This window comes from Helianthus annuus, chromosome 1 (assembly GCF_002127325.2).
Source record: "Helianthus annuus cultivar XRQ/B chromosome 1, HanXRQr2.0-SUNRISE, whole genome shotgun sequence".
NCBI lineage: Eukaryota > Viridiplantae > Streptophyta > Magnoliopsida > Asterales > Asteraceae > Helianthus > Helianthus annuus.
Window position 1 is genome coordinate 131,151,737 of NC_035433.2, and position 16,358 is coordinate 131,168,094.

The following is a 16,358-nucleotide window of genomic DNA, read 5'->3' on the forward strand; positions in this document are numbered from 1 at the left end:
GTGCAAGTTTTCCTTTCTTTCCAAATCTAATCACACCTTTCCAAGGTGAGACCTTAAGTAATACACGATCACCGACTTGAAAATCCAAGGGTTTGCGTTTTAGGTCCGCGTAACTCTTCTGACGGCTTCTAGCTGTCTGAAGGTTATCACGTACTTTCTTAACCTTATCTGTTGTCTCTAAAATGAGGGTAGGTCCAGTAAGTTGAGCCTCGCCAATCTCATTCCAGCAGACTGGTGAACGACATTTTCGACCATAGAGAGCCTCGAAAGGAGCCATGTTGATGCTGGAGTGATAACTGTTGTTGTAGGAGAATTCAATCAACGGGAGATGTGAATCCCAACTACCACCAAAATCGATCACACAAGCTCTAAGCATATCCTCCAGTGTCTGGATTGTTCTTTCAGATTGACCATCCGTTTGCGGATGATAAGCTGTGCTCAGATTAAGTTGAGACCCCATAGCAGATTGCATGGTTCTCCAAAAATGAGAAGTGAAACGAGCATCTCTGTCAGAAATGATCTTCAAAGGAACACCATGTCGAGCTACAATTTCATCTACGTAGATTTGAGCAAGTTTGTCAGCCGAAAAATCCTCACGGATTGGCAAGAAATGCGCTGACTTGGTAAGACGATCAACGACTACCCAGATGGCATCGTGACCCTTCTTTGTGCGCAGGAGTTTAGTAATGAGATCCATAGTAATGTTTTCCCATTTCCAAACCGGGATCTCTGGTTGCTCCAATAAACCAGAAGGACGCTGATGTTCAGCCTTAACCTTAAGACAAGTAAGGCATTTTGATACATATAAGGCAATGTCTTTCTTCATACCAGGCCACCAATACTGAATACGAAGATCCTTATACATCTTATCTGAGCCAGGATGAATAGAATAACGAGACTTATGGGCTTCATCCATAAGCAAGGTACGAAGATTATCTTGGCTTGGGACCCACAAACGGTCCATGAAGTAATACGATCCATTGTCCTTCAGTTCAAGAGCAGGTGTTATGTGATAAGGAAATTCCTTATCCATCAAACCTTGTGAAACACAAGATTGTTGAGCCTGAGAAATACGAGCTTGGATATCGGTTTGAGCTTGGATAACAGATTGGACACGAACACAATGAAGCTTAGTACGTTCCTTGCGACTCAAAGCATCGGCTACGACATTCTCCTTACCAGGATGGTAGCGAATTTCGCAGTCGTAGTCGTTTAGAAGTTCAACCCAACGTCATTGTCTCATGTTGAGCTCTTTCTGATTGAAGATATGTTGAAGACTCTTGTGGTCAGTGAAAACCACACATTTCGTACCGTACAAATAGTGTCTCCAAATCTTAAGAGCGAAGACAACTGCATCCAACTCAAGATCATGAGTGGTGTAGTTCTTCTCATGAATCTTCAACTGTCTCGATGCGTATGCTATGACTTTGTTCCTTTGCATCAGGACGCAGCCAAGACCCAATTTAGATGCATCGCAATAAACGACGAAATCATCATTACCCTCGGGCAAAGTTAGGACAGGCGCGTCACAAAGTTTCTGTTTCAAAGTCAGAAACGCTTCCTCTTGTTTGACTCCCCAATCAAATGGCTTGTTCTTCTGAGTTAGAGCAGTTAGAGGAACTGCAATCTTTGAGAAGTTCTCAATAAAGCGGCGGTAATAACCCGCTAGACCAAGAAAAGAACGAACCTCAGTAGGGGTAGTAGGTGTATCCCAATCCCTAATCGCACTGATCTTAGAGGGATCTACATGAATTCCTTGTTCGTTGACAATATGCCCTAAGAATTGAACTTCTTTAAGCCAGAATTCACACTTGGAGAATTTGGCGAAAAGTTGCTCTTTCCTTAGGAGTTCCAATGTAAGACGAAGATGTTGTTCATGATCAGCTCGCGTCTTAGAATATATCAAAATGTCATCAATGAAAACGATGATGAACTTATCTAAATAAGGCTTGCAGACCCTATTCATCAAGTCCATGAAAACAGCAGGAGCATTAGTCAAACCGAATGGCATGACTGTGAACTCATAATGTCCATAACGAGTACGGAACGCTGTCTTGGGAATGTCTTCTTCATGCACCCGAAGCTGATGATATCCAGATCGTAGATCAATCTTTGAAAAATAAGAAGCGCCTTGCAATTGATCAAAGAGATCATCAATGCGAGGTAAGGGATATCGATTCTTGATGGTGAGCTTGTTAAGCTCACGATAATCGATACACATCCTAAAAGATCCATCCTTCTTCTTTACAAAAAGAACGGGAGCACCCCAAGGTGAAAAGCTAGGACGGATAAAACCTTTGTCGGAGAGCTCCTGAAGCTGTTTAGATAATTCTTGCATCTCAGACGGCGCAAGACGGTATGGAGCTCTGGCAATGGGATTTGCACCAGGTACGAGATCGATACGGAACTCGACTTGGCGTGCTGGAGGTAGACCAGGTAACTCTTCAGGGAAAACTTCAGAATAATCCCGAACGACAGGAATATCTGAAATAGACTTACCTTTGCCTTTATCTGCTGTAACACGTGCTAAGAAAGCCACATATTTCTTCCGTAGATACTTCCGTGCTTTAAAACAAGACATGAGTTTGAGACCACCGGCAGGCTTCTCACCACGAACCTGTAGGATCTCGTCTGTCGACAGCGGCACACGAACAATCTTCTCAGAACAAACTATCTCTGCGCGATGCTTGGATAACCAATCCATTCCCACTATAACGTCGAAGCTTCCAAGTTGCATTGGCGTGAGGTCAATAGGAAAAATATGGTCGTTAAGGTTCAACTGGCAGTTGCGTAGAACAGAATTAAGAACAACGGGTTCACCACTGGCAACCTCTACTGTCAAAGGTTTACTTAGTTTTGTTCTAGATACGCGAAGCATTGTCTCAAAAGACAATGACACAAAACTCTTGTCGGCGCCCGAATAAAAAAGAACAGATGCTGGCTGATTATTAATAAAGAACGTACCGTTCACCACTTCGTTGTCTGCTTGTGCTTCTTGTGCATTCATGTTGAAGACTCGACCTCGAGCCTGAGCCTGATTCTGGTTTGCATTCTGGTTCTGGTTGGCTAGTCTTGGACACCGATTTCTGTAGTGGGTCAGATCCCCACAGTTATAACAAGCACCTGGTGGGTAGTTTGGTCGTGCAGCCTGACCCTGTTGCTGAGCAACTTGTTGAGCAGGGTTCTGAACTGCGCGATTCTGAGCAAACCGACAAACATCGGCAAGATGACCCGACTTCCCACAGTTAGTACAGAAACGGCACTGATATTGCGGCTGATGGTGACTGTTGCATTGATTGCACAAAGGTGCACTTCCTGAATAGGGCTTCTTTGCTGGAGGCTGGTTGGGAGCTGCCTGGTTAGCTTGGGCAGTGACAGCATAGTTTTGGGAAGCCTTACGCTTCCTTGACCTTTTTGATGAACCAGAATCCTTTCCATTCTTGTTTTGACTTTTCTTGCTATCTTACTTGTCAGCCGACTGCTTCTTGCCCTTGTCACCCTTCCTGTGTAATTTATTCTTTCGAATCTGCGACTCAGTCAACGTCGCTGATAACTCGATCGCCTGACGGAGTGTGGTAGGGTTGCTACCAGTAAGGATGTCTTGTACCGAGTCAGGCAGGCCGTCGATGTACCTTTCGATAGCCTTATCGAGTGGGGTAACCATAGTCGGGCAAAGCAGACTCAACTCCTCAAACCTATCAGTATAAGCCCTGTGCTCGCCACTATCTTGCTTCAAAACATCAAATTCTTTCTCCAACGCTCGTTGTTCATGACGAGGACAAAACTCCCTCATCATAAGAGCTCTCAGTTCAGCCCATGTCTGAGCTAGAGCAACTTCTGCACCTTGATCTCTCATAACCCCGTTCCACCATGTAAGAGCCCTCTTCTGAAACACACTCGAAGAAAACTCGACCTTGCGATTGTCAGGACACTGCACATGACGGAAAGTGTTCTCGATGCTCTCGAACCACTGAAGAAGCCCAGTTGCTCCCTCAGAACCACTAAACTTGAGTGGCTTAGCCGAGTTAAAATCCTTGTATTTGCATGTACCATTGTTGTTGTTGTTGGCCTGGTTCCATTGAGCAAAGAGATTTGGGAATTGAGCAGCCATCTGCTGCGCAATAATTTCTGCCAGCTCGGCAGTAGCTATCTGGTTGTCGCGTCGAGGAGGCATTCTAGAAGAGAAAAACATGAAATGAAACGAGTGAGATGATTGGATGAAGAGAATGAGATGAAGCAAAATTAACAAAAGCAAAGATGGCGGTTATGCATCGCAAAGCAAACAAGCGACATGAAATGTCTAGTCAAAGTAAATGGGTCAGAATTAGTGTATCGCGAAGACATGCTCGCCTATAAGTGAACACTCACCCCAAGAGTTCCCAGGTAAGAGTGACTGGTCCGATTATGTGGATTTGTACGAACACTCTAGCCTTAGACCGAAAACTCAGGGTACAGGCATTCACTCTTCCAGTTCGCACGTGTTCACACTATTAAAGCCCAAAACCTTGACGAGATTTTTGAGAATCCAAAGGGGTTCAAAACCTTATAACAGAGGGTTCAAAACCTAGTAATCAATCATCCTCGAACAGATGATTAATTTTCAAAGCGGATTCAGAACCGAAGTTCTCGTTGTGGTTATCACCTAAGGATAGGTGATGTGCATGTTTTAAACTCTAAACACAAGATAACTTGTGTTAGGGTCCTAGAAAGTTATAGTCTAGGTCAAAGCATTACTAATAACCTAATTCCCTATAACCATTGGCTCTGATACCAACTCTTCTGTCACACCCGACCGCGTATAACATGCAACCGCGGCGGAAAACGTCGGGGAGTGTTGTGGACAGAATTAATTGTTATACAACCATGGAAATTAAAGTCACATTTTATTTATCAAACACGGGTGTTACATTGTCTTAAAAGGAAGTACAGAATTCAAAACATAGTTATACTAGTTCTATCTTCACTTTTAGTCTCTAAGGCACAGGTTCGCCCTAAGTTCGTGATCAACATCTTATGGAACAGCTCCTGAAAACACATTTGAAAGTAGGTACGTCAGCATAAAAATGCCTGTGAGATACATAGGTTTTGTGAAAGTGGGACTCATGACTTGGGTTTTAAAGAAATGTTTAATAACAGTCAGTCATGAACCTTGTAATTTGTCTCGCTTTGTAAACCATTTGAAAAACGATAATATCAGATGATATGTATAGATAAATGTAAGGTTAAATGAATAACCTAGTAAAATGAGTTGAATAAGATAAGTTGTTTTGTAGGACAATGTTTTATGAAAAGTATGTTATTTGTATAAAATGTTATATGTCTAAACTGAAATGATTTAGATAACGCTAAGATATGTAATATTATACAAACATTTATATATAGGAAGTACCAGCGGCGTATCCACCATGTTTGCATCATTTTACATACTCCACGTTACTCAAACCATTTACCCAAACCATCTACCATGTAAGATTGTTCTTGTATAACTCAATTGTCAAGTGTTATTGTGTAAACCATGTCAAATGTCTATGTTCAATGTAAACCACCAAATGTGTATGTCAATGTCAACGTGTTTATGTTCAATGTAAATCATGTAATGTGTATCCCAAAATGTATCATGTACGGTAAGCGAAATGTATCAACTTAAACCATATGTAAAATGCACAAAACAAGTCGTTGAAGTAAAACGTGGTTTAAATCAACGTCATGTTCTGTGGAAAAATGCATGCTCTATTAATATTAACAATTATGCGGTATTGTGAAATATGCATACATCCAAGCCTTGAGACTGTGGCGATAAACCCTTAAACAAATTAAGGTTTATCTAAGTTATGTATATCGAATTCGGTCATTCCTTACAGTCCTATCAAACCCAGGATTTCAAGAACGGGAGTTGTCAATTCTATGGTACCACTACCTACTAACGAACGGCGCAGCTAATGTTAATGAATGTATTGTCCCATGTTAAACAAACCAAATGTCATAACAAAATGAAGGCATGTGATGTAAACAATTGTACTAAGTATGCTAAATAAACATACGAAGCAGAAATGTTCATGTAAATCAATGTGCCCATATGCTGAGTAAACATATGCAGCAAAAATGTTCATGTAAATCAATGTGTCCATATGCTGAGTAAACATATGCAATAGAAATGTTCATGTAAATCAATGTGTCCATATGCTGAGTAAACATATGCAACAGAAATGTTCATGTAAATAAATGTGTCCATATGCTGAGTAAACATATGCAACAGAAATGTAATGTAAATCAATGCACTAAGTACGCACACAATGGGCATACATAGCATAAAATGTAATGAAATCGTGTACTATAATGTACTAACAACATAGCAGGCATATGATGTGAAAACATGGAAAGCATGAATGTAACAGATTGGCACATGTGTTTCACCCCAAAACAGTTTGTAAAACAGTAGAAAATGGGGTTCTATGTACTCACCTGAGATTGCTTTGAATTCCTTGTATAATAACCAGGTAATGCTAAAGATCACGGGATATCAAACGGCACCTAATAGGTAGCTATGTTAATATACCGGACCAAATCGGAAGGATCGGATAGTATGCGGGTTCGTAAACCAAACGAGTATGGAGACTCGTGTAATATGGTTTAACGAAGCCTACATACTAAAATGAAACTTAACCTAAGTGCTTGCGACCCATTACGACCCGTTTAGGTAGCTTATGCTACCTTACGCGTCGTTCGCGTAGAACGCGTTTGGAACGCCTAACATCGTGACCACAAGGCATAACCTCGGAAGGTTATAGCTATGGTCACCTAATGTGTTTGGTCGGATCCTAATGATCGACCAAATGGGTCGGGTTCGAAAGTATAAGCGATGGTTTAGATCGCTTACCTTACGACCCTTATATAAGCACTAAACTAAAAGTGACGAGCTAAGCATGTTAGAACATGCTTAACTAAGTTTAGAAAACAGGTTTGGCGTCAAAGCAAACGGCTTTGATGCTCACGAGTAGTTTGGTTACAAAATATGCAAGAATGCACATTTTGGCCGAAACTACGACTCGTCACTGAGCCTAGATAACGTGGTAATCAGTAGGTATAGTCACTACGGACTATAACCATCGTGATCACGCTCACGTTATGAAGTTCTAATGAACTTCATGTTGACCATAGGCTGGTCAATGCAGAAAGTCAACAAAACATTGACTTTCGGACTCAAAAAGCGAATAAAAGAACGAAAAAAGACTTACGGAGGGTCCCCGAATGCTAATCTAGATCAAAGAGCTCAGGTATGAAGCAATGGCATTAACTTAGAGCATTTTGATCAGATTGTGTGAGTTTTTAGCAACAAGGGGGGGGGGGTATTTATAGGAAAAGTAGAGCCGTTAGGATCGTTTCTTGATTTTCGTGCCACGATCTTGAGCGTCCACTTGTCAAAATGTTGTGGTTACTGAAAATGGCCCTTGGCTCTTGATTGGGTGAAAGGGCATTGCCCCTTGAACGAACGAAAGGCCAACTGCAAGTGGATTCAACATTGAATCTGGTCTGATAGTCCCACGCGGCCCGCCTCAATATGCAGGCCAAACTCACGCGGGCCGCCTAGCCCCGTCTGATCTGCACATATTTTCAGAATTGGCAGTTTTGGTCAGTGTTGCGTATTTAAGCCATTTCCGACACTTCTAAGGCCCGTAAAGCCAACTTTAAGGCCCTAAAATGGTGCCTAAACTTTGTGGACATGAAATATGCTAAAAAATATGTCGGATGTCAGTTCGTTTGGCCGTACGATCGCGATGTTCGCTTAATTACTACGGAATGCGCATAAGCGCGAAAGACGATCCAAATGACGCGACGAATGGATTTTTCTCATGCCAAACACTAAGGCATAATATTAGGATGCTTACATAAATTTTTGGATGTCCGGATGTATTCAGAACGTAAGTTATGCGCGAAAGTGCAAACTTGTGCACTTTTTGACACTTTTAGTCCCTGAATGATCCAAAAGTTTATTTTAGCATACCAAACCCCTCAAAGCCTATTTCTAAGCTATGTAAAGGATATTTATGGTATGTTTAACTTATGGACATGTCCTAGAATGTTCGTTACGGTTCAAATTGGCATACTTTCGCAGTTTGTCAAGTTTAGTCCCTGTAAGCGAATTAACTTGTTTTTGCTATACCAAAGCCTTCAAAACTTATTTCTAAGTTATGTAAATGTTATTTAAGGTATGTTGAGTATATGTTGATGTTCCGGAGTATTTGTCGCAATAAACTGAGTACGTTTACGCACTAGTTTGTTTATAATTCTCCAGAAAACGATGTAGAGTTTGAAATTGGACAAAAGTCAAAATATGAAAAATGTAAAACACAACCAAACAAACATTGGAATAAAATAACATTGTTTTATTGATAACTGAACTGTTCACAATGACTACAAGCACAAATGTTACACTTGAGAACCCGTCCAGCCTAGTATTCGAAAATTTGTGAAGCAAGTGAATGGCGCGGGAACTCTTGTTGTCCTGAAAAATATCTTCAATGGCTTTCCAGGCAGCGTGGGCAGTCGTGTTGGGTTTAAGAATGGTGTGAAGTAGGTCGTTGGATATGGTGCCGTATATCCACTGGAGGACGATGTCGTCCAGACGATCCCAATCATCATCGGTTTTGATAGCATCTGTTGTTTTGCCATCGGAAGAAGCAGGTTGTTTGGAGGCAGGTGGAGGAGAAAGGTGGTCGGCAACAAGACAAGTCCGACAGTGAATTCGAAAAAGTTCCGACCACGATTGATAGGGATTACGGCCTTAATATTTGAGACAGTTGAAGCAGGATGGATGTTGTTTTTGTTAGACATGATTGAATGGAGCAAGTGAGAAGAGGGGTAGTGCCATGAAGAAGAAGGGTTATGGCGGCAGAAGGGTTTTGTGAAAAGAAGGGTTTTGAAAAAGAAAGAGGGGAAGTTTCGAGAGGAATATTACTGGTCTCTTGATACCATATTGAATATGATTTCCTTACCCCTTTCTCATTCATTTACCAAACTATATATAATATACAATGTGTGACATATAATAGGAAATAACCAATCACAGCTAATTACACGTTAATTACAACATAAATATCGGGATCTCTATTAACTTGGATTAAAGCATAGTAAGAAAATATTAATAACTAAAGTACGGGATTCAAGAAGAATATTTGACTGTCATTGGCTAATTCACTTATGGATGGATTATGAAGGGAAGTTTAATGAAGGGTTTATATGGGAGTAGTATCAAATACAAATCACGTATATTTCGTATATAAATTGTAAGAACCATTTAAAAAGTAACATGTAACATCCAACCAATTATAGAGAAATGGTAAAATGATAACTTAAATAATATCAATTATCTTGAATTCTTTATAATTATGCTAACAAACAATTAATTCTTTATTTGAATCTTCCTTTTGTTTTCAATGTGCTGATAAAGAAAAGTGCTGATATCATTTCACATATGTGCTAAAATCAATTATCTTGATTAATTTTCATGTGCTAATATAATTTAAAGTGCTACTTTTATGTATGTATTGTTTTAGTAATTGCTAATTTAACTTTTTTTAAGTGCTAAGATCTGTTCTTATGGTTTGTAGGATAAATATGGTTTGTATCAGAACCAACCCCTAATAACTAAAGTAAGGGATTCAAGAAGAATATTTGAGTGTCATTGGCTAATTCACTTATGGATGGATTATGAAAGGAAGTTTAATGAAGGGTTTATACGTTTCATAAAATGATCTCAAATATATATATATATATTGGACGGCAAATTTGGATCACTGACGGACCACTGGAGTATCGTCGTGCCACCAGCAGAACCACCCGATCATATCCATATCCACTAGGCAATAATGCCTATACACCAATTCAGGAGGAAACCCAATAAATCTGGGAAAAAAACCCCCTTTGTGGGAATCGAACCCATGACATAATGGTCATAAGTCTTATCCCACCACCAAGCTAGATACCACTAGGCTATAATGCCATGGGTTGATCTCAAATGTATTAAGGGGACAATTAGGCTCGTCCATTAGTTTTCCTTGAGATAACTTTTCACAACTCCCGGGTTGTTGAGTCATAAGGAACCATTACAATCTTTCTTAGAATTAGAGGCCAGATATCGAACTCTAGACTTATTACCGGCGTTGGGTGAGTTGATTATGAAACGAGCGATCGTTTCACAAGTTATGTTTAAATGATCTGCTTTTGACCAACTTGTCCTTTCAGCTTAGTTTCTCATGTCCAATTCTACATTATGACCTTGTGTTTGTGTAAATCATTCCCACTCTCAAACTGGATCTACTCGTTCGATGAATCCAACCCTTTTTTAGCTTCATATGACAATGACATCGAAAAATAACACATAACATCGATAGAAATTTCAAAGATGAAACCATATTTTAGGAGATTCCCTTAATCTATTCAAAAGTTTTTCTCATGCTCTAATACTACTTACAAAAATTTACCAGATCACTGAAATTTTATCTTCAAAGCTCATCAGCGGAACCATTTCCACTTGCCTCCGTTCTTCGCCTCCTTCCTATAAACACAAAAACATAAAGAGAATACCGGTTTGACAAATCAATAATATGGTACAAAACATCACAAAACAAAAAAACAATATGATATGTTATTACTTGCCTGTGATCAGTAAGCAATGCGAGAGCGTTGCTAGTGAAGAAGCCCGTGTTAAAGTTCATTCCATGATGATCAATACCAAGACCAATACAAGAAAACTTGTCTCTTGTTTTATCATAAGACACATCGTCAGCTTTTACCTTTGATAACTTCTCACACACCTGCACATAGGTAGTCGGTCCAGGTCAAAACAAATATTTTTTATACGTGTTTAAAGGGTCATGTTGCGTTGGGTTGGGTTTGACAGGAAAATATACTTTTGTCCTAGAGATTTTACAAAAAAAAAAAAAAAAAAAAAAAAAAAAAAAAAAAGTTAGCATGTTATATAAGCTGAAGAAGTTACAGCTGACACGTACTTGACGCATTTATTTATAAACAAATGAATCAAAAGCATGAATCTAAGCTGCTATTTCATAGAAAGATTAAAGAGAATGTAACATGATCACCTTAAACATTCCACCAGACCAGAGAGCAAACATAGCACCAAAAGAAATTACTTCCGGGCCTCTCAAACCCATCACTAATGACATGGTGGTCATGCAACCAAAAGCTGCCGCCATACTGCAACGATATTATACGTAGATAAGTATGCAATCGAAAACATGTTTTGTTCCCTATTATTTATCTTTTTGCTCGAGCTGGGATATTTTGGAGATTGAGTATAAGTTGGTTACCGTGCCAGCACATCTTCCTTGCCTCTTAATTTCTTCATGGCACATAATATGCCCGAACTAGCACCCCCAGCAAACGCGAGATTACGAGCGCGTTCCCATCCCGATTCTAGGATCAAAGTCTGAATCACTGGCTGATACTTTCCAAAACTAGAAAGATACTGCATATATATATAGGGTAAAGTTCTTGTACAAATAATCTTAACATACTAAACATACAAATTGAAGGAAAACTCAAAAAGACAAGGTGGCATTTTTGTAATTATCAATAACTATCAAAGTTACTCTACAAATATACCTGAAGGGGTATGGTCCCAAAAAGCCGCGCAAACCTCCGCCCAGGTTGCGCGTGGAACCATACTCCTCATTTCAGAAAGCTTATTAATACTATCCACGCGCGGCCTGCACGCATTGTAATTTATCCCGCGCGAGGCAAGGCCCACAAGAGGCTCACATATCAGCACTTAGCATAAAACAATGGAACAAATGAGCATACTAACCCCGTGCGGATTAGTTTGCTGTCCAACAAGAGCCACTCAGTAGGGAAGCGCACAGCTACCCACAATGGTACATAAGGTACAAGTGGCAGTAAAAGGAGCCAATGAGCGTCTAGCAGGCTCTGGACAATCGTGCGCCACGATCGCCTGACGAGAAGTACACAAGGACGCCTACGTGGCACCAATCAGAGGACGGAGACAACTGTCCCACGATCTCCACTTGTCTGCTGATGGCAGAAGGACAACAAGGCCGACAACAATGACACGTGGCTCCAATCAAGGTGCGCCAGCACCGATGAACGTCTAGAAGCCACTAAGCGGTCGACGCCAGTGAGACAAAGAGCATATCCGTTTTGTTGTCCGCTTCTGGCCCAAGGCCCATCAGCCCATAACCCCTTACACCTCTCCGGCTATAAATAGAGACCTCATTCCACAGGTTAAACATTCTATACCCTCTGCTTTCACTCTTTGCACTTAATTACTCTCAAAGCGGTCGCTTATTCTCACGCCGGTGCCTGGTTAAGAGGGAAACCCCCACATTCCCCTCTTAACGAGTAACGGTGTTTTGTTTTGCAGGATTGTTTACCAAGTCGGAGCTCAGATATCCTTAAGAAGATTAACCATCATGAAAGGAACATAGACCAATCTAATTAACTCCCTAATTAGATCACTGTTTCTTCAATACCTAAAAAACCTAACCACTCCCCCCACCCCCAAAAAAACCTAAACCCCCCACCCCCCCCCCCACCCCCCAAAAACCTAAAAAAAACCTAACCCCCCCCCCCACCCAAGCTAAAATGCTAAAAACTAAACCCCCCAAAAAACCTAAAAAAATCTAAAAAAATAAAAAAAAAAAAAACACACAAATTATTTTATTTTATTTTTTTAACATTTTTTATTAAAAAATCGCTACTTTTAGTTTTTTTTTTTTTTGCTAACGAAATGTAGCGATTTTTTAATAAAAAATGTTAAAAAAAATTTGTGTTTTTTTAGGTATTTTTGGTTGTAACTTTGATAGTTGGTGGTAATTACAAAAATGCCACCTTGTCTTTTTGGGTTTTCCTTCAATTTGTATGTTTAGTATGTTAAGATTATTTGTATTTGATCTTTTGCCTATATATATATATAAGAAAAAAATATTAGTAAGCTTCATATTCCAACAAAGCTTTTTTTATAGATTATGCTAGCTAGGTACGCTGTTATTATTAGATAATCTATAATAGTATATGATAATTTGATTCTGATTGCATTGTTAGTTGAAATATGGCAAACAACCCTAAGTGTAAATTGAAGAAATAAATAAAAGAAGGTAAATAAACATACATACATACATACCTCTTGCTCAGCAGAAGTCAATGGAAACTGAAGAGTAGATGTATTATGCATGAAGCAAATATCGAAAAAGACGCTGACAACGGCTCCTTTCACGGCGCCGGTGACGGCAGCTGCAATGGGTTCTGGAACCCATTTTTCAATTTGTTTTAGTCTACCCTTCACCTCTGAAAACCCTTTCTTAAGTCTACCCTCAAACTCAAACTCGTGCTTCATCTCATCAGCCATACCACCCAACTACCTAAACAACAACACAGAATATCAAAATAAGTGAGAGAATATTGTTGTAATCAAACTGAAGATAATAGAAGAAGGGAGGTTTAAACGGTTTAGAGTCGATCGCCAACAACTGCCGCGGAGTTTTAAAAGGAAATTAGGGATTTGGGCATTAAAAGGAGCCTGTTGGAGTGGCCCTTGTTTAATTGGGCCTTGGCCCTTGAGCTTTCAGACTTAAGCCAGGGATCGCCATGTACTTCCCAGGCATAAAAAAACCGTACCTGAAACCCGGTTTTCTTTATACTCGGCTATTTTATACTGAAACCGAAACCAACCCTACCCTACCTGTATGGTATAGATAAGGTATGCATGTCTATCTCCATACCTGAAACCCGAAGCGATCATACCCGATTAATACTCGAAACGAACAAGAACCGGAACCGATTATACCGGATACATGATTCCAATATCTATCTTTTAAATTTTTGTTACTGTATTTTAATTTTTTTTTACATTATACGATGCATTTTAATAATAAATAACTAAAAAGACGAGAAAAAAGGGAAATAAAAATGCAATAGAGTATTAAAAAACCTAGACACGTAGTACTAAAAAACTCGGAAGTAAGGTATAGAAAAACCCAAAAATAGGGTGTTTTAATACTTGGAACCGAACCCTACCCGGAACCGGGCACATAGAATGTGGTTTTTTAGTCAAATAACCGGAATCGCAACCAAACCGATTACAACAATAACCAAACAAACAGCTAACTCAAAAATGTTAAAAGAAAAAACAACTCACAAGGCATTAAGCTAAGCACCCAAATCACAAGAATCAACTAGGCATTTAACTCAAAACTGATTTAAAAAAAAAAAAAAAAAAAAAAAAAAAAAAAAAAAAAAACTCTCAAAGCAATAAGCTAGGCACCAGCGGTCCTCATCTTGGGCCTAAAACTGGTTATCCAACAACTCATCGTACCCAATTTAATAGCTCTTGGGCCAAGCCTCGAATTGGTTATAGACGTAGGCCCATTTTTGCATACCTATACATTCTTAGACTCTGAGTGGATACTCGATTACTGGGTAGTTGGGTTTAAACATAGCAATTTCATACTATATGAAGTTGGATGTTATTTTTTAAGTAAGAAAAACCTAGTTTTTTAGTTTAACAAATGCTTAGGGGTAGGGTTGTAAACGAACCGAACATTCAGTGAACAGTTCGTGAACCGTCCGGCGGGAAGTTCGTTTATGTTCGTTCGATTAGCTTAACGAACGAACACGAACAAAAAATTTCGTTCGGTTAGCTTAGCGAACGAACACGAACACAGGTCTCGTTCGTTCAACTGCGTTCGTGAACGTTCGGTAATATGTTCAATTACATTCGTTCATGTTCGTTTGTTTATATTAAAAAAACAATAAATAATAAACCTTTTATCTAAACATATTGAAAACTTGAAACCATATTTTTTTCTAAGTTAGTTAAAATTTCAACATTCTAAGACATTTTTGGGGATAATTATATCTAAGTTAGTTAAACTTAATTCATCGTTTGGTGGTGTAGTAGACTTCTTGTGTTTTGGTTTATCATATAATGGTTGTATTTAACTACTTATATCAAATGTTAAGCATAACAATGTTTTTATGTTTTATTTTCAAGTTAAATGTTCGTTTGCATTCGTTTTTATTTGCTTCCATTCGTTTGTGTTTGAGACCAGTGTTCACGAACTGTTCGTGAACAACTGAATTTGCTTAAACAACGAACACGAACACAAACTTATGTTCGGTATGCGTTCGTGAACAGTTCGCGAACATGTTAATTTCCTTAACGAACGAACACGAACATGACCTTGTTCGTGCGTTCGGTTCGTTTACAGCCCTAGTTAGGGGTTAAGTTATTTTACAAAAGCTCATAAAAATAAGAAGTGTAAGAAGACATTATAGAGTGACAAGTGTCCGAGAACCTAAACTCACTGCACCACCACCTAAAACCTAAACACCCACCACCACCCAAAAACCTAACCCCACCCCCCCCCCCACACCACCCGCAAAAAAAAAAAAAAAAAAAAAAAAGAAAAACTATACCTAACTAAACAACACCCCCCCCCCAAAAAAAAAAAAAAAAACCTAAAAGAAAAACTAACCCACCCCCATCCCACCACCACCCAATAACCTAAACACTTCTTATTTTTAGGAGTTTTTTATTTGACCCTAAACCATAAAGTTAGATGTTATTTTCTAAGTTAAAAAACCTACTTTAAAGTAAATAATTCACGAGTAATTTCAAGAGAAAAATGCCTGGACAGTCCCTGTGGTTTCGCCTTTTTTCACTTATAGTCCCCAAGTTTCTAAAATTACCTGAATAGTCCCCAACTTTTCATTTTTTGTTCCCGGATAGTCCCTGGGTCTAACTTCAGTTTGTTTTCTCTGTTAAGTGGGTGTGAAATTACCAATTTACCCTTAATGTAAAAACAAAACAAATTAATTAACTCTTCCATCCACCTTCAAACCTGCAACCCTACAGAACCTACAATCAACTCTTCCCTCCACCTTCAAACCTGCAACCCTAACTCCACCAACAATGGCATTTTTCGATCTCAACATCCCCTACACCGATTCACCAAACCAAACCCCTACTAACAACAAATCCAAAATTGAAAAAGGGATAAACCTATGCAAATTTCTTTGGAAACATCAACAAATCAAATTCCAAATCCGTTTCAATCAAAATCGAAATTTGCGATTAGATTAACAGAGGAAACAAAGAAATGACACACCAAAACAGGTATATATGTCCGGCACTAGCCATTCCTCAAGAGAAGCCATAATATTTGAATAGTGGTCAACCCAAAGACAGGAACTGCCTCTGAATCGAATATACATACAGATTTATACATACGCAATAAATCCACCTATCACCTATTCTTCTTGTAGTAATTAATCATCCAGAAACTGCCTCTGATTCAAACGCACACTTTCATCTTCTTCGCTAC

The 16,358-nt window shown here is 39.2% G+C and overlaps 1 protein-coding gene across 1 annotated transcript; it reads right to left on the reverse strand.

Moving 5' to 3' along the window:
- Positions 1-10,477: 10,477 nt before the first annotated feature.
- On the reverse strand, positions 10,478-13,381 carry LOC118491449 (chloroplastic import inner membrane translocase subunit HP30-2-like). The gene is made up of 5 exons (XM_035989247.1): positions 13,157-13,381; positions 11,328-11,485; positions 11,100-11,214; positions 10,653-10,814; positions 10,478-10,555 (listed from the first exon to the last, which is right to left on the reverse strand). Exons 1-5 carry the CDS (start codon positions 13,379-13,381, stop codon positions 10,478-10,480), a joined length of 738 nt encoding a protein of 245 aa, XP_035845140.1.
- Between the last annotated feature and the right edge of the window lie 2,977 nt (positions 13,382-16,358).

What these genes read in the sequence shown, in the direction of transcription:
- LOC118491449 (XM_035989247.1), bottom strand. Translation starts at nt 13,381, where the DNA reads ATGGCTGATGAGATGAAGCACGAGTTTGAGTTTGAGGGTAGACTTAAG. An exon ending in AAGGAAGATGTGCTGGCACG is followed by an intron (nt 11,215 to 11,327) that starts GTAACCAACTTA and finishes ATATCGTTGCAG; the next exon opens with TATGGCGGCAGCTTTTGGTT. An exon ending in GGTCTGGTGGAATGTTTAAG is followed by an intron (nt 10,815 to 11,099) that starts GTGATCATGTTA and finishes ACCTATGTGCAG; the next exon opens with GTGTGTGAGAAGTTATCAAA.